At 28.5% G+C, this 19,329-nt stretch overlaps 3 protein-coding genes across 3 annotated transcripts in view; 1 reads left to right on the top strand and 2 right to left on the bottom strand.

The window, feature by feature from the left end:
* LOC105251571 overlaps window positions 1-14,090 on the top strand; it is a 30,531-nt gene extending 16,441 nt beyond the window's left edge. Inside the window, exons 2-5 of the mRNA XM_020027623.2 lie at window positions 9,388-9,483; window positions 11,172-11,357; window positions 12,186-12,354; window positions 13,628-14,090. Coding sequence (XP_019883182.1) covers window positions 9,399-9,483; window positions 11,172-11,357; window positions 12,186-12,331 — 417 coding nt within the window. The 5' untranslated portion in view covers window positions 9,388-9,398 and the 3' untranslated portion in view covers window positions 12,332-12,354; window positions 13,628-14,090. The remainder of the gene's footprint in view (window positions 1-9,387; window positions 9,484-11,171; window positions 11,358-12,185; window positions 12,355-13,627) is intronic.
* A 348-nt stretch (window positions 14,091-14,438) lies between these two features.
* On the bottom strand, window positions 14,439-16,178 carry LOC105251569 (surfeit locus protein 6 homolog). The gene is made up of 4 exons (XM_011258481.3): window positions 15,989-16,178; window positions 15,854-15,898; window positions 15,087-15,586; window positions 14,439-14,817 (listed from the first exon to the last, which is right to left on the bottom strand). Exons 1-4 carry the CDS (start codon window positions 16,104-16,106, stop codon window positions 14,596-14,598), a joined length of 885 nt encoding a protein of 294 aa, XP_011256783.1. The 5' UTR covers window positions 16,107-16,178; the 3' UTR covers window positions 14,439-14,595.
* A 304-nt stretch (window positions 16,179-16,482) lies between these two features.
* On the bottom strand, window positions 16,483-19,011 carry LOC105251568 (MATH and LRR domain-containing protein PFE0570w-like). The gene is made up of 2 exons (XM_011258480.3): window positions 18,708-19,011; window positions 16,483-18,566 (listed from the first exon to the last, which is right to left on the bottom strand). Exon 2 carries the CDS (start codon window positions 18,360-18,362, stop codon window positions 16,719-16,721), a length of 1,644 nt encoding a protein of 547 aa, XP_011256782.1. The 5' UTR covers window positions 18,363-18,566; window positions 18,708-19,011; the 3' UTR covers window positions 16,483-16,718.
* Between the last annotated feature and the right edge of the window lie 318 nt (window positions 19,012-19,329).

The following is a 19,329-nucleotide window of genomic DNA, read 5'->3' as shown; positions in this document are numbered from 1 at the left end:
GTCGTTCGCATATTTTATTTTTTTAGCTTGGAAAAGCTCCAGGAAGTATATTGGTATATTTTATGTATATTTTATGTGTGTCTCATCTGTTTAGAATAACTAGCTATGATTCTTTATGTAATACGAGAAAAGAAACTTAAAGACTAAAACATTCATAGATATCAAACGAAATAAAATATTTCAAATAATAAAATATTTTAAAAACAAATATATAATATGCTCATAAATAAGACAGTAATATTAGAAAAAAAAAAGGAAAAAATAGTCTATCTAACAATTTTTTTATATGTTAAAAATATGAAATTCAGAGTGTTAGAAAAAACTGAAATTGATAAAAGGAAGTATAAAAAACTCAAAATACGATGGATATTGTATCCTTCCTCAGCCCAAAAATGTAACCAAGGAAATTACAGTTATTTGAATCAACATGAAATTTAATTAAGCAACGCTAAGAAATTAAGATAGAAAAGATTAATGACAACAGGAGCAGATGAAAATATAACAATCTCAAAGAAAATAGATAGAGCTATTGGATAAAGACACATATGTTGGATGTGATGTAAATGTATCCATGTATCAGAAAATTGAAGAGCATTCAAAAAATCTTTCCCAAAAATTCATATTTTTTCTCGTCCCATCACCTTCCGATAAAGGACGAGAATCAAAATCACCACAAAATCGGCGATCATTGATGGCGACAATATTGTTAGAATCTCATAGCCTCTGAAGAAAATCATAACAGCAATAATGGGATCATGGAGATTTCCGAAGATCAGAAATCTCCAATATTGAGAAATAAGGTGGAAATAGTTCTAAAAAAATCTCAGAAATAGGAAAGCAGGTAGGTCAAATAATATTGTTGCCAAGATGTTAAAGAATATTGGTAAAAGAGAGATTCACATACTCCATCAGATTTGCAACAAAGCAGGAAATGCAAGTAGCCTGAAGAATGGTTGGAATTTATTTACATACCAGAATCACGATTCTCAACAAGGAACTGCAATTGGAGAAATTCTACACAGCTACATAGAATATAAGCTGGCTAATAAATATTATATATTTAGAAATGCTATCGCTTTCTAGAAAAAATATGCAAGCATTTTGCACAAATATGGTTGGCGCTAGAGATGCTACTAATGTCTTCTAATCTTATTACATGAGGGAAAAAATAAAAGTTTTCTAAATATAGAGAATAAAAATCTTCTATTATCTCGGAAATATCGTCGAACAAGAAGTTTACTTATAACGCCGGATGCATAATAGTGATTCACTTGAATAAATTCAGCGAAGATACCTATGCAAACTCATAAAACAAAAAAGAAAGAAAGAAAGAGAGAGAGAGAGAGAGAGAGAGAGAGAGAGAGAGAGAAGACACATCCAGAATATAAATTCAAAAACGTGCAATATAAGCGGCAAATCCTTTCTTTCTGTGCAACTTTTCTCGAAAAGATAGCGAAATACAAGACATCGGACAAAAAAATGAGGATTTGCTATCGGTTCGATGAAAAGAAGTCATCTCAACTTTTTACATTCGCCATGTGCATCTTTCCTCACCATTTGTCTTCACGTCTCTCTTCATGGCCATAAATCGTAAATTTTTTATCGTCCAATAACATTACTTTTATTTTTGTTTTTCATTTTTTTGCGTAAATCTAAACATGAACATTTATACGATTAATCAATGCACTTTCTTTTGAAGCAAGATGTGACACGTAAAAAAATCTTAATGACCTTAAAATCATTTAATGGTTTGAGAGAACATTTTACGAAAGACTAATGGATGGAGGATTTACGCTGAACTTGCTTTAGTTTCTCTCTAATGCATTGTACATGTGCAACGTGACTATAATACTATGAAATAGTAAAGGTGCTTATAATAGAATATATATTTAAGTCCGGTCATCATATATAGCTTTCAAATTAAACTTTTACTTTGATGATATTTTAATTTAATTAAAAAAATATTACATTATTTAAAAAATTGAGAAATAGCAAAAAATAAAAATAGCAATAATTTTCTTTGATATTTTTCTTAAAGAAAATGTTTTTAGTTCAAAATTGGTCAAGAATTTTTGAATACTCCCTTTTCTCTCTTTTTGTATTATATATTGTGTTATATATTATAATATCATTTTATATAAATATTTTATACAAAAAAAAAATTTATATAAATGGGAATATATAAAAATTTTAGAAAATTTTAAAGAATTTGAAAATTCTTTAAAAACGAGAAATTAGCAAGCTTACGCAAGTAGTAAAACCTTGCAATTGCAAGTTTACAAGCCAATTATACGTATGTCAGCAACTATAGTTTCTAAGTTCACAGATTGACGTGATAGTCGAGAGTACTTATTCATGTGATCAACTCTGTGTTACTTCCCTTGTCGGAAAGTTTGACAATAACTTTACTAATTTCATGGGATGCTTAATGCTTTGTGCAACTCTATTATTGAAATTGAAATTACATATTGATCATATGTTATGATGCATATTCATTTATTTCAAAAATAAATGTAATAAACGACAAGGTCATAAACAAAATCCTGTCATATCCTGTCATAAACAAAATTTATTTCGAAGTTAGCTTCGAAAATTTTTACAAAATTGATATAACACTCGATTGTCCACAATTTGTCAACATTTGTCTATAAAGAATCTTTTTTTGTCCATTTTACAAAAATAAAAGAGCTGAATAAATCTTATCATGAGCATATTTCAACGCGTTTTTTTTTAAATTACATATGAAATTCGATTTTTTGAAATGTATTCACAATTTGTTTATAAATAATTTATTGCCAATTTTTAAAAGGAACGATAAACAAGTTATCATAAAACATATCTTTTACATAACATTTGTGTTTTTTTATTTTATGTGCAAAAAGTTATGCTATAAAATTACACGTTAAAAATTCATGTTCAGTCCGTGTGTACTATAATATGTATAAAAATATAATGTACATAAACATAATCTTCAAGGATGATAATTTAAATTAAGCATTTTACATAATTTTTATTACTATTAAATTGTTTTATTTTAATTTTCGTATAACCGTTAAAATTAAGTTCTTTTTTATTACATAAAATTATTATGCTTCTTCTCTCATTTGAAATATTTTGTTTCTTATAAATGCATATTCATATATAAAATTTTAATTTTATATTTAGATTATTTTTATTTATATTTTTCCCTAGAATTATAATATAAAATAATATAGTGCAATTTTTATATAAATATAATAACTTTTTAAAAATTAGTCAAAATGCTTTTTAAATATATTTTTTCAATATAAACGAATATTATGTGTAAAATATGTTTTAAAATAAGTTGTATTTAAAAAAATTTTTTTTTTAATTACAAAATTCAATTTTTTGCAAGATGTTTACATTTTGTTTATAAATAATTGTTTATTGCCGAAAGGCAATTTTAAAAATTATCGTTCCTTTAAATAAATCGATACCACTGGAAATATTAATGAGACTAGCGAGAAGTAATTGCAATTACAATGATAAGAACTACGACAAGGATTTCCCGGCTAACAAAGCGGTGACATTTCATCATGACGCTCTATGTGTTAGAGGCAAATGAGTTGTCGAAGTCATTAAAGAACGTTTTGCATTTCCAACCTACAATTAGTAAATCGATCTCATGCACGACCTAGAAAGTATTTAGCTAAACCTTGACCATGACCTTCCTAATTTAGAAATAGTGAATTAGCAATCCCTCAAAGTTCTAATTTTAATGGTGATTTAGTTAAAGATCAGAGATGAGGTTTCGTGTTAGTGATTCAACAGGAAGATAACAAGAGCGTAAAGCGGAAGTGGCAGAAGGTGAGAGAGTAGGCTGAATAAATCGTGCAGTTATCCGAAATGTAATCGAGGTTGCCCTAATTAATGAAACGTATGATAGATGACGCGGGTTAAGTGTGACCTCCTCTCTAGAATCAAATAAAATCTGACCGACGTAATGAGAATTGTATGATTCATTCATTCATTCATATATATGTATATACGAAAGATCGCGCTTTTCTCTTTACTTTGAATCAATCTTTCCCCCGGCGCTACACATTCAATCGCGCGAATCAAATTTATTATCACAATTTACTCAATATATCGACTCGCGTAAAAACGAAAAGTTATGAAGAAAGAAAACGAATTACCTGTATCTTGAGATTATCGAATAGAAATTGAGAGATATTATTATGATTAATGCGATCTGAGAGACATATCTAATTATTCTCAAGATTAAATCCCTATCAAACGCGGTCGAACGGACGGACAAGCAGGTATAATGGCGATTCTAATCTAGTCTATATATACCAGCGCGTTTGTCTTTCGTGTACATAAATTAGGGACACATTCGCATTCGCACGTGCACATACATAAACACGTGAGTACACATACCTATCTACGTCACTTACTAAGGATCTGTCAGCGCGGCACCGCACGATATACAAATCCGGAACCGAACATCTCTCCTGTTTCGAGCACAACCGGTATACGAACCCGTATATACAAGCGATGTAAATACCTTGACATTCCGCGATGTTGAGACAGTATGGAGAACAACTTCCTGCGGCCATACATACCGTTCGTATTTCGATAGCATTCCAAAATGTGAGAAATCCAGATGGAGCCGTTAACTTGCCTTTAAACGGCAGACAGACGTCACGAAATAAAATAAGGATATTTGATTTAAGGATATTTCGACATGACTCAGGAGAGAGCTCTTTTCATAGTTCATAATATCGTAAAAAATGGAATCTCAAAAATATTCAATATATATAATACGTTATGGAGAGTTTTTATTATGTTAATGATATAAATAAACAGAACTGAATGTAGTGTGTTTGCGAATATCAAAATTGATTTTACGAAAATTGTCATACAATTTATAAAATGATATTAGACAACTTTATTTATTTATATGTATGTTATTTCTCTCTCATTTTAACAGAATTCTATACTTAAAAAAAATATATTCTATACTACTTTAGAACATTTTATACAATAGATTTGATTTTTCACTAATGAAAAGAGAAGCAATTTATTTTCACAAGTATCAAATATTTACTTTTCATTTATGTTTTATAATTTTTACTTTTTTGCATATATAAAAAATTAAAATTAAAATTAAAATATTAACTTTAATTTGTCAAATATTTTAAAATATTAATTTAAATTAAAATTATTTTCATATCAGTCAAGATGTATGAAATTAGTTTACACGAGTTATATTACTAATTACGATCATAAAAAAATAAAATAGAGAACTTGTTAATTTTTTATAAAAATATAAACAAATATTAGAGAGAGATATTCATATAAAATTTCCATTATAACGGTATTTCGCGCGAACAGTTTTTCGAAAAATATTTACCTCTCAAATTTTATAATAATTCTAGAAGAGCCCTTATATATGCATAGCTATATATTTCAGCGTTCGAAATAATCTATCGCAAAATTACATTTTTTTTCTGATCAATCGTGTTGCTTTGAAGAAGAGAATTGATTTTTTTTCTTTCATTTGCGAGCTTCATGAAATGAGATTTTTTTATATAGGCGTGGCCGACCTATTTAGATAACAAGCACGTCGTAACTATCATTTTTTTGGCGACCAGAAAATCTCATAGGCTTTCACGAACATGCCTTTGGGAGAGGAGAAGATTTTTCTTTGCCAAAAGGTTAGCAGCCGATAAAATAATCTACTTTGATGCGAAAAAGTGCTGGACCAACAAAGATAAAAAGTATTAGATCAACACATCTGAAATAGTGTCAATATCTTAAGATTCATTGTTTTAATATCTCAAGGAATTTTCGTATAATATTAAGTAAATATATATCAGTTTTATTTTTCTTTAGAAAATGTTAAAACATTATATTCTGATATATATAGTTCATCGTACAAGATAAACATACAAAACTTTATGAGTAAGTATTCCTTCTTGTTAGATGTAGAAACGACACGTATATTTACGATGTTTCTCGTCACATTGTCTTATAAATTTTTCGAATAAATTATGATGACAAATTTATTCCTTCCAATAATCGAGAAATTCGTTAATCTCAATTTCTCGCTCGCTAAAACAGCAATTATTTTTTGTCCACTTAAATTCAGTCTATCTTGCAATACACGTAAAATAAGCAAACTGTCGGCAGGTGCTCCCCTAAACAGCAAAAAGGCCTCAGACGGCTTAAAGGCCGTTTTTTTAGATACGGTAACGATGTCTTTCTTTATTCCTTCCCCTGCGCGAGTATCATTTTCAGCTAAGACTCCTCCATGCTTTAACATAAGCGCGCAGAGAGAACCCCTCGAACGATTTATAGTAGCAATATTCGACAAGCCGTCGCGACAAAATTAAGGATGACCTAAATTCTAAAAACCAGATATAAGTGACTAAAAAGATGCACGCTGAATCTTGCAGACTGTGGCTGAATATCGGGGGATTAATAGGAATTTTAACTGTCACAAATTAAGACTTAAAAATAATTAAAAAATATTAAAATCAATCGCAAATTAATTATGTAAGCAAAGACAATTTCTTCACGTATAGTAAAATATAAATATTTTTGAACAGAAATATTACAGAAAAATATAAATATTTATATTACAGAAAAATATAAATATAAATATTTTTCTGTAATATAAATATTTTTCTGTATATATTTTAATTTTATCTATAACAATTTTTAGCAAACAAATTTATAAAATTTAAAACCATTGCGATAACTTGTAAAACTGTTTAAAATTCTTCTGTCACAAGAGACAATTTGTATCTGTAATTGTATTTGTAATTGTATATATGTTTCGTAATTTGTATTATGCCCCAACTACATCAATTGTGTACCTCTGTTAATCTAGTATTTTTATCATGAAAAAATACATTTGAATACGTAATAATTAAATATTTATTTATTACTAATTTATGGCTCTGATTAGTAATTTAATATTCTTGTTAATAACAATTCCTTTTATTAGTAATAATACTAGTAATAATTAATAAGAAATTAAGAATGATATATTAAGAATAAGACTTAACATTATGCTAATATATTTTTTTATTTATAGAATTTTCAATTATTAAAATCGAAATCGAAGAAGAAAGCAATTAATTTAATTATTAACATAATTTATTATTATTATTATTAATTTCATAATTTATATTCTAGCAATAAAAACATTGAAGCATTATTAATTATTTTCTAAACCTCTTTTTCACGAATAAATGTTCGAAATTAAATTATCTCGAGAGCAATTAAGTAATAATATCAGAAAGCTGATATTGTTAATTTTTTGATGATTTATTATATGTTATATAGTTATAACATTTGTATTGATGCATCTATATATAAAAATTTAATATTTCTGAAATCTATTTCCACATCTGCGTATATCTGAGCAATGAGTTATCAAATTATAATATATTTGTTTGTTGCGATTGTGATTCACATTAATAAAATAAAATACAAAATAAAATATAAAATTATTATAAAAAAGACAAAATTATTATGATTAAAAATTTGATATAACGACAGAGCGTAATTTTTTTATCTTCATATTCGAAAGTTTATTGTTAACAGAATTACGGTAGAATCTTGAAGAATCTTGTCGCGCAATAATTCATCAAAATATGTTATTTTTATCACTGACAAGTATTATAGCGACTCGTTATATCGTGGAGAGACCGATTAATGAATTTTTACATTTTTTGCATTGAAATGCGTGGTTTACTTCGTCGCACAGAAAGTGAAATCGATAGCCGCTACATGTAGCTCCGATTTCGACGTGCGATTTGCACAAGCCGGGAATCAGTTGACAATATTCGCGCCCCGTCAGAGACATGGAATTGCTGCCGTTACCCGCGGCACACACAGAGAATCTCCACGAGAATCGAATTTCTTCGCTTTCGAGATTGCTGGATTTACTCGGTTACTCTTGGGATTCAAATTATTCGACGAGACGACGGAGATACGACGTGACGAATCGGATATTTTTGTGCGTTTTACTCGAAATTGTCCGTCCGAAACATAATTCGATAACAATTCAATATTAAATACTTTCTAAAAATATTTTATTAAAATTATTTCATTTAATAAAAATTAATATTCTATGGAGATGCATATTATATGAAGATATTATACAAAGAAAAGAAAAATGAAGAGCACGTGTCTTACTCATCCGACCCCAATTGCTATTAGCTTTGTTATCACTTTCCTCATTAATATTTAATGTGTCCGACCTGAGAAACGAAGAAAATGTGAGAAACGTTTTCCCACATGCGGTGTATAATTCATGTTATGTCGCCTGGGTTATCTCTGTATCTTTTCCCCAGTGATACTAAACATACTGTAATGAAATTGTGTAACTGAGCATTTTAAAATACACGTGGGGAAACTTCCATTTTTTCACTTTCAAATCTCTATCACATGTTGATTTTATCAAATGTTGAATTGCATAAACTCCATGTAAAATTACAAACTTTTTCTCCAAAAAATATTGCCGCGTATTCGACGATAGTTTTTAAAATATTTCATTTACGTAAAAATTATTAAATATTCTGAAATTTTTTGTAGAACTTACTTTGAATTTTTTATTTTAACTGCAGCTTTTTAGCTTGACGCGCAATATCGCGCACGCACGCTCATTATAATTTAATAGGAAAACCTCAACGTTACAGGGACACTGGCCGAAATCCAGGTGTAATAATAGCGAACGGTAAATGATCGAGAATTTGCGATATTGCCGGATGTCAGAAGCAGATAATGCAGAATAATGTGCGCGCGTGTAAAGGGTTGCCCGGTTGACCTCAATTGACCCTGGCATCCCTATTCTAACAATAAGAAATCAAATTCCGATGCATAATACAATTAACTTATAATTTTTTAATTAATTTATTGTTTTAATTCCGAATTTGTTAGTTTTACCAATTAAGAAAAAATTGATATTAAAAATGTATATGATGCTGACTTTAACATTACACTTTTACTTTTTCGACAAATTTTTACTTTTCGACAAATAGTACTTTTTCAACATTAATAGTAAGAAATGTAAAAATTCGTTATTTGATCTCTTCATGATATAACGAATCGTAGTTTCAGCCATTTGTCAACGATGAAAATAACACATTTTGATGAATTGTTGCGCAACAAGATTTTCTGAACTGTATTCCACTATAATTCTGTTAACAATAAACTTTCGAATATGAATAAAAATAATTATATTCTCTATATATAAATTTTCAATTAATTTTGTATTTTATTTTGTATTTTATTTTATTTATTTTTCATTTTGTATGACAGTATTTAAAGAGATACATGCTAGGTAGAAACGAAAATATATATCGAAATTGGAAAAGTCAACTCAAAAAGGTATTTCATTTTCATTTTCAGAACAAAGGAAAATGTCAGCGGAGGTGAGAGCTGGTCGACCCACCATGCCAACGATTCCGCACTCTAAAAGGCCTACAATTTTGGTATATCCAACGGGTAAGAAAACAATAACGACTAAAAAGGAAATGTCGCATTTCTAATTCAGCTGAAACTAAGCTTCACTTCACTGTAAAAAATATATATAGCCATTTATATGATGCTGGCATTATTATCATGAATTGCGTCTTATTTCGAAGACGCCATATATTAACTGCACAAGATGATATTTAATTAGAGGCTTGTATGAAGTATTAGATCGTGCCTGTGGCGGTGGGGAATTATAAACGAGTAGCTAGAAGAACCAAGTTTGAAGAGGCAAAGAGAGAGAGAGAGAGAGACAACGGATTGATAATTTAATTAGTGTCAGGTAGTTGCCTGTTATATAGCGTGAATTACGAGAAAATATGAATACGCTAACAAGATAACAAAGTCTGCAGTACAATATCATTGGTTTATTCGTTGACTTAAAGACTGTCTGATTGCTACTGACGATGAGGAATACCAATGTATGTACGAATATCTGAAATAATAGAATTCTATTTCCTTTAAGTAATCTGGAATATCGACTTTTTCGTAACTGCGATTGAAGAGATTCTTAATTAACACTTAATTGACCTAGGAAGCACCTGTTTAAAGAGTAAAGTATTTCGACGAAGCAAAATACGTTCGCAGCTTTCCATTGGATTAATTAGTTGACGTTAAAACTTTAGAAACTCTAGATTTCGCGCAATCGGTGCATCATTCAAATCCCCACAATACTTCTAATTTGCAGTTACATGGCAACTGAACTACGGAATATTGTGCGTACACGCTAAAAACAAATCCTCAATTTTCAGTGACGCGCGACAAATTATAACATAAAAACATTTAAATTTTCTGACAGAATATTATTATTCTATATATATAGTTATTAGTATTTATAACTTTTTATAAAGATATATTGTATAATAACAGTATATAATAATATAATAATATATCTCTTAATTTAAAAATTTAATTTTAAAATTAAACACGTAAATTAAGCACATAACAAACAAAAATTTATCTTAAATGAGAAATGAAAAACTAGATCTCAACTGGTTTACTCAAGAAATAAAACAGTAACGAAGAGAAATACCTATATAGAATATAGGAATAAATTACTAGAAGAATATAAAAAATATAAACAGGTAGAAATATATAAAATAAATAACATAATAAGAACATTGAATAAAAAGACGTGGAAAAAATTTTCCGCATAATTTATACGATGACCAGAAGAAATGAAACTCATTGAAAGTAAAGAAAAATTTATTAAAGAGCTAATTCAAGTAAGACCGATCTCAAGAAACAGACTAAATAATTTTAAAAGTTATACGAGAAATTATACGAGAAAGGAGATAAAGATCAAATCGCAAAATGCCTAACGAATAGGAAATAAATACAACTATCTCAATGTTTAAAAAAGGAGAAAAATTTCACAATATCAAAAAAAATTATAAATTATTTTTTATAAACAAATATATACATATATATGTATATACATATTTATTTATAAAAAATAATTTATACATTTTTTTGAGATTTTGAAATTTCTCTTACTCCTTTTTTTAAATATTGGGATATAGTTATTTATATATATATATATATATATATATATATATATATATATCTCTCACTTGAAAAAAGAAACACTTTATGAATTAAAGAATTATGTATTCTAGTTCAGAAAATTGCCGCATGATTAAATTGTTTGCATCTTTCAGTGACGCCGGAAAGTATAATAATTCCCATCGTTTCCTGCATTTTGGGGTTTCCATTGCTGGCATTAATGGTAATTTGCTGTCTACGAAGAAGAGCGAAACTCGCCAGGGAACGAGCTCGGCGAAGAAACTGTGATTTGGATCACGGTGCATTGAGTCTCGTTCGTTTTAGCCCGGTTCATCGTCTGGGTGAGTATTCAACCAAGTTTAAAAAGTGAAACTAGAACGCATGTAGAACAAATATTCCTATATCAATCGAAAACAAATAACTCGTAAAACTAAGTAAGTGTTGCTGATCAATTAAATTAAATAAAATGTAAATTAACCATTATATAACTATAAGATATTTTTTATATCGAAATTACTAGGAAAAAGAAGAGATTACTATATACTATATAAGAAACTATATAAAACTCTAATTCGAGTAATAATGTGACTGAATGCAGCAGACTAATGATAAACTATAAAATTTGAAAGGAAAATCTTGAAGAAGATCTGAATACATATAGAATACGTTTTAACTATAAAATAGAGAATCTCTAGTTATTGAAATCTGAGTTCTTATAAACCGAACTATATTTTTTCTTCTAACACATTCTCTGTAAAATATAGTTCAACTTATAAAAACTCAGATTTCAATAACTGAAAGAAAACAACATTGGATATGAATAAATAGAGGCAAATTACTACGTTAAGATTTGTGAGAGAATTATAATAATAAATAAATCCAGATTATCAACATGCCCTTAAAATCAATTTTGCTTAAAATACTCTTGTATCTTTTAAAATGCACAATTATTTTACTTTCCTTTGTAAATTTTTTTATTGAAGAAAAAATTGATTCTAAGCTGAAGACTTTTATGGATCTCTCAAAGAAGTACTTTGATGAAACAATTTTAAGCGCAAAAGCGTGTCCTTACGTTAATATTTGCAGTTAGACAACAAGACTATGTCTTGATACTTTTAATGCAATTTAATTTTTAATACAACTCACGTATTTATTGGCATGTCCTACAGCTGGGATAGATCGTCCAGCACGCACTGTATCCTTGAAAAGCGATCGAGGCTCCCGAAGCTTTCCATCCTTAGAGTTGGATACCGTTGTCGAGGAACGTTCGGATCCCGAACAGAGCACCGCCCTAGAATTGAGTAGTCCAGATTAGCATCCGGCTTTGGTACCGTCAAGGTAATAATGATAAAATACGCTTTAGAATTACGTACAAATCGGGAATTACAAGAACAAATTACGAGTTACATGAAAGTGCACATTTTTTCTTCTTCCCGTCTTCAAACTTATTCAAATAATTCAAATAATACATACATCGCGTGCGAAAGCGCGCCGATTGGCTGCAATATCAGCAAAGATCATGTTTCTCTCTCTTTCTCCCCGCCTCCCCCCCCTCTCTCTCGTATTCTTTCCAACACTTAACATACACTGTTATTTCGCAGTGTTAGTAAACGTTTTAATAAATATAAGTAAGAGGAATTAGATTTATTATATAAAATATTATCGAATTGCATCAAATTATATAAGTTTTCCCCCTCGCTTCTCCTGCTCCATCCGACATCATGAATTGTCGCGAAAATGTTCGGAGTGATTCCTCACTCATTTCCATCCATTCCTCAATGAAAATCTTTGTTCTATTCTGAATTATAAGAATATACGAATTTACGAATTAATAAAATAGACAACTCAATAAAATAGACTCACCTGTAATATCTACGTATTGAAGCAATGATCTCGAAAGATATCTCATACTGGTTCACAAGCTTTTTTGAATTCGCGGAACGATTCTTTATACCGACGAAAATCGGATTACTCGCTAATTATCGATAATACTACGACGATACGCGATTGAACTCTAGAAAAAACACGCACTATAAATTATAAAATAATTCGAAAAAGCGGAATTATCATGCAAAAGTATCTTTTTCCTTGCCACTGCTCGCCGTCCTGCACAAGATTGTAGTTATCCGGATTGAAGTTATCCGAATAGGCACGCGAGATAGATGATTGGTCGACGAGTATTATTATCAAATCTGTAATTCCGAAATGGCGCGATTTTCAATTTGAATTATGACAAAGCAAAATTTCAGTACAGATTTTCATTATTCGTTGATCAAAAATATGATGCATGTTTATTTCTAATTTTACTTCGATAAATATTAAACATTTTTTATCCGTAAAATATAAATTTTATCCGTAAATATATAAAATAAATAAAATAAAATGTAACATAAAATAAAAGAAACAAAAACAAAGAAATAATATAAAAAATAATAAAAATGAAATAAATGATATAAAAAAAAATAAATTTTTATTTAAAATTAAAGATTTTTATTGATATATCAAAACATGAAGTTTTTATAGTCTCTAATATTTCTTTAAAATATTATAGCTCTATAAAGTTAATACAGTTTTATGTATTATCAGATTGTATATTATTCTTTACTTCTAGGTCCCCACGACCATCGAAATCCTTGGCGGTGCCATTGCCTGTGGATCACAGTCCATTATGGACAGCTTTGACGCACGCTAATGCGGTCTCTGCAGCCTTGGGAGATACCTAGCAGGAGGTGGAAGATGGCAGCTATATTGAAGCTCTCGTCCTAGATCTGCCAATCATTTACTAACTAGCCAGTCTCTTCAAATGAAGGAATATCTTATTAAAGTATCCAGGAATGACACTGGCCAATTTATTCAAAACTATCATACAGTGGCATCAATTACGTGAAATATCAGGAAACATACTCTTTCAAGTAAAGAGAAGTAAATAAAATAAACCTTATGAAAAACTTCTTCAAGAGTATCATATGATCTTTGTATTATGTAATGAGACATCCCGACATGAAATTTTATACTACTATTTGCTCGCGACATTTGTGAGTAGAGCTTTTTACATGATAATTACAATCCAGAATGTATGCGATAGTTGTAGAAAGTAGCTGGTCTACAATACAAATATGTTAATGTAAATACAGATTTGTTAATGTACAAATAAAAGGAGAATTATATTAATAAAATATTATTCGTAATTGTATACAGATTGATATTGCATACATGTGTTCACAACTTTTAAAAGATCCAGTTTCCTCACTAACAAATATCGCAATAATATGGATTATATTATTTAATCTTTTAATTCTCTCTTCCTGCATTAAATCTGTTGTATGATTTTCGACAGTAAATATATCAACAAACAGTAACAAACGTATCAAATTCATTTAGATTCTATTTTCTGTATAAATTTAAATTAAAAAGTAGAGTTTTATGTTTCCACATTATATAATCTCAATGTGCATGTGTACTTTAATATACTTTTGCACATAAAAAAAATTTAAGAGCAAAATATAACTTAAATAAACATACACTTTATTTTTTTATGTAAATTCGCATCATGAAAGTACAGCTAACTAGTTTAATTGATTAAAATCCAGGTATAACACGTCCTTTCTTCGCTGCTTTTTTCAATTTGTTTAATTTTTTCTCTTTCTTCCTCTTCATAATATTTCCTTGTCGTTTTTCTTGCCTTTCTTGTTTAGATTTTTGTACATTCTCTATTCTAGAATTCCATTTATTTGCACTGTGTTTCTTTTTCTGTTCCTTTCTCTTTAAAGTACGTTTGAGCAACTCTGGATTATCTTTAATCTATTAAACATAATTGCATTAAAAATCTAGAACAAAGGCTTCATGTGTAAAAGAATTTTATATGCTAATTAATTAATGTATTAATTTATTTAAATAAATCAGCTGATGCAAAATATAAGAGTATAATAAATTGATAATAATAAATATGTAGAAATATGAAATCAATTCTATTAATTAATTTATGAGAAATTAATTAATATATGAAAGAAGAAATTAATTTTTCATATTAAAATAATTTTTCACAAAATAAAGTCAAAATAAATACATACTTTATCACCATTCGCTTTTGCCAATGCAGATTTCCATGCATCTTTTTCTTTAATATCCTCAGCTTTTTCTTTATCGCCTGAATTTTCTAATTGCTTCAATTTTTCTTTCTTTTGTTGTAATTGTTGTAAAATCTTTTTAGGATCATTCTGATTTTTAGGTAGTTTTTTCTTTACTCCAATTTCAGAGAAATCAAACTTACTAAACACCATTTTACCCTCCGAATTAAATACTGGTTTTGGTTTTGGAATTTTTGGCACCTCCTCATTATTAATCTTTATTTTATTGTCTCCAGTTGCATTTTGTTCTGCTTTAACAAGTTTTTTCTGTAGCAAACGTTGTTCCTTTTTTGAACTCTTTTTGATTCTGTTTTTCAATGTTTTTTTAAGAAGTTTCTGTTTATAATCTAATTTTTTTACACCTTTTAATTTCTCTAATTTTTCATGTAACTCGAAAGAGTTTACTCTTCCCGTTTTCTTGCCTGGTGAAGCAAAAGACTTGACTGCAATAGAAAACATCTGATTAGTAATATAGATCATACAGAAAAAAATTTTTTTTTGATAAACAAGCAAATTATACAAATTCTTTTGTCAATTTAGATAAAAGTATTAATTATTAATTGCTCAAAAAATATCTTACTTATTAATTATATATTTTATTCATTAAAATATATAAATATAGATAAAATTTCATGGCAATTGGTAAAGGGCAATTTTGAATTTTATAAAATTAATTTGTTTTAAATAAATGTTAAAAAAAATATAACAACCTTTTTCCCTCGTTTCCTTTCCATCTATTAGTTGATTCTGCTTTGCTATATTAAAATATAAAATATTGACTTTATTACACGACATGAAATATAACCTCTAGAGAATTTTAGATACTACTTTAAAAATGTTTTTACCTAATTCGCACGTTGACATAGGCATTACAGAGAATATATTCGAAATAAATTTATCTTCTGTTACAAGCATTTGATGCACTTCTTTTTTATTAAATTTCTTCGACATTTTTAATTGCATCTTCTAGCAACTTGATTACATCTACAACCTCTACAACACACGTGCATATTGTGAAAAGATTTAGGTTAGGAATAATACCATACATACAAATACGTACATATACACACGTAAGCGCATAATATAATATAAAATTTCAAATTTGATTCAAATATATGCATATATTTTTTTTCAAAAAATATGTCTACATTTTTTTTCGCAGGTTTATAATGCCAAATTAAGAAAAAAATAATTATATCAAAATGATTACTTTTGTTGTCTAGAAAAATAATATATTAACGTAAAAACACTTTTGTAAAAGATACACTAAAAAATTGTATTAAGGTATTTTTTATCTTCGTATTAAAACACTCTATATGTATAAGCAGAAAAAAATTTTATTCTTTTCATAAATGTTTGTTTCCTGAATACAATTTATTAGTTTGTTTTCCTCATGCTTTTTCCATATTAAATCGTAACTATAAAAATTCTGTCTATAAACTAAAAGACAAATACAGGTGTATACAAAAATATTACTGACATTCTTCAATAATTGGAATTCAAGAAAAATCCTTATCAAAATTTACGTAACATGATAATTTAAATGTGATTAATATAAATACAAAAAGAAGAGTACTATTTACATGCAACTTCCTCTATCAATCGTGACATTCGAAGAACAATAAGATTTTTGCCAGACAAGTCAAAATTATCAAATTCTTCTTCGACAGTTACTGCGTCTTGTATTGTTTTAAAATAAACATGACAATATCGTTTATTAGTTTCTAAAGTCTCGACAACCGTAGCTGAAATTGGGTTATATTTTTTAAACAAATGTAAAATATAATGCACATCATAATTTGCATGAATATCAGCAACAATTATTTCTTGCATTGGTGTGATCCTGACTTCAGATGATGTATTCTTAATCCTGGATTGTGAAGAGCTTTTAGACACTGCATCAAATTGCTTCTGCTTAATTTCCATATTAGAGATTAATGCTGGTATTTTATCATCAGATACATCCTTATTTACATTAATGATGATATCAGGTTTCGTAAAAGAATGAAATTTACTCTTGTGTTGCTGTTCTTGATTGTAATTAGTTACTTCATAGTTATTGAAACTTCTTTGGCTTGATGAAATTTGCTTATCTGCAGATATCAGAAAATCCGAATGTGTATATGTAATTGCAGATTTATTGTCATCGTTTAAACTTTCAAAATCAGTATTTAAAAAGTTATTAGTACTGTGAAATCTGTTTCGATCAGAAGTTGTATTATGAGTCAACTTTTCTTCAGTTTTCGAGAATTTTTTATCATAATTGGAATTTGAATCAAATTGCCTGTTAATTCTTTGAAATGAATCTTGCATTTCTGCCAACTGCCCATGATTTGAATTTTCTTGATCTGTTTTCTTCACTGTACCATTAATTTTATCCTTTTGTGGTAATATGCTTATCATATCGTTATTTTGTAATTCTTTCAAACATGTTATTGTTTCTTCTAATGATCTATATCTTACAAATACAAGTCCACTAATCCTTTCTTCATTAAAATACACAGATACAACATTTCCATAAGATGAAAATAATTTTCTTATTTCATTTATGCTGAGTTCCTTTTTGTTTGCAAAATGTACAATATAAGTTCCATCTTTTCCTATTTTATAATACTTATAATAATTTATTTCTGAAGAATTACTCATGGAATTTTGTTGTCTTGAAAATAGTGAATTGGATATCAATGAATCCGATTTATCATACTTAACTGCATTTACATTAGATTTCGAATTATGTGAACTTCTTGAAGCAGTATCTGAAAAGTTGTCGGCATTGTCAAATTGACTCCCATTAGAAGTACTTGTACTACGAGTTGAATTTTCAATTTCTGAGGATTTTCGATTATGAGCAGAATTCAAATTAAATTGTTTGTCACCGAATGTTTTCTGAAATGAATATTCCAATCTTTGCCGTGGAGTTGAATTATATTTATTCAATCTATGATTTGAATCATTCATTTTAATCTTTTCTGGTAACAACTGTATGATATCGCTGTTCTTCAAACCTTTTAAACAGCATATTATTTCTTCTAATGTTTTATACTTTACAAATCTAAACCCATACTCCTGGTCAGTAATATTTACAGATATAACTTTTCCATAAGCTGAAAATATTTCCTTTATTTCATCAACACTGAGTTTCTTGGCATTTGCAAAATGTACAGTATAGCAACCATCATTATCTCTTTTGTAATATTTGTCATAATCTATAGTATCCATATTGTCGTTCTTTTTCTGTTATATTTTTCTTCTGTCTTATTTTTAATTTATTATATTGAAGAGTATTATATTCTTATATTTAACAATAGGTCAAGATATAAGAGAGTAAGATATTAAGATGTTCTCACAATAATAAAGTTAGATTTTAATTAAATTCCAGATCTTCCTGCTAGATCTTTGTTTGCAGAAGTCATATACTTTTACCTAAACACACAAAAAATTAATATAAAAATATATCTTTCCTTTAGAGTATAGTAAATTAATATAAAAATATATTTTTCCCTTTTTAGAGTATAATAACATAAAATTATCTTTATTTATCTTATAACAACAAATTTTTCTCACCTAATATTGTCAAAATCACTTGTACAGATACATTCTTTGTCGGCATCAGTTGAATAATGAATTTTTCTAAAGTGTGCTATCTTCCTAAACGTAAGCACGTGGCGAAATCTGTTTACTAAATAATTGATTATTATTCTGATTGATTGTCTTACTAACAAGAAACTATTTATCTTGTTAGATAAATCTAGTGTGTGCACCGCAAACACACGTAATCATCGCGACTATCTATGTGGAAATTAATATGTTCACTTTTTCGTATAGAAAGGAATACTCAAAAAGATCAAACATATATCTGAAAATGCTATGTTCGATGCCACGAAATTTCAAAACGTTTGATCAATCGGAACAAAGAAATTTTTGTTCCTTCGTTTTGATTGGTTGATTAAACGATTACATATATCTTGGGGTGGGATCCGATTGATCACGTCGCCAATTGGCCAATTTAAAATAGGACTCTCTGATTGGTTAGGCCCAGTTCCACAATCCAGTTAATCCGAGTTTAAGTAGTGAATGGACCAATCAGGACCCAGTTTAACGTATTAAACTCGGATTAGCTCGAGTTGTGGAACCGGGCCTTAGTCGTTGCTAATACCCTAGGTACAGGTCGATATAATTGGCTGTC

This window comes from Camponotus floridanus, unplaced genomic scaffold (assembly GCF_003227725.1).
Source record: "Camponotus floridanus strain SB8 unplaced genomic scaffold, Cflo_v7.5 scaffold7, whole genome shotgun sequence".
NCBI classification, from domain to species: Eukaryota; Metazoa; Arthropoda; class Insecta; order Hymenoptera; family Formicidae; genus Camponotus; species Camponotus floridanus.
The sequence above is the reverse complement of the archived record's forward strand: the minus strand, read 5'-3'. Positions and strand labels throughout refer to the sequence as shown.

Excerpts from the sequence above, each read along its gene's own strand:
- LOC105251569 (XM_011258481.3), bottom strand. The coding sequence starts at position 16,106 with ATGCAATTAAAAATGTCGAAGAAATTTAATAAAAAAGAAGTGCATCAA. Across the intron at positions 15,587-15,853 it reads AAAGGAAACGAGGGAAAAAG|TCAAGTCTTTTGCTTCACCA; the intron begins GTTGTTATATTT and ends TTTCTATTGCAG. Across the intron at positions 14,818-15,086 it reads CAAAAGCGAATGGTGATAAA|ATTAAAGATAATCCAGAGTT; the intron begins GTATGTATTTAT and ends TATGTTTAATAG.
- LOC105251568 (XM_011258480.3), bottom strand. The coding sequence starts at position 18,362 with ATGGATACTATAGATTATGACAAATATTACAAAAGAGATAATGATGGT.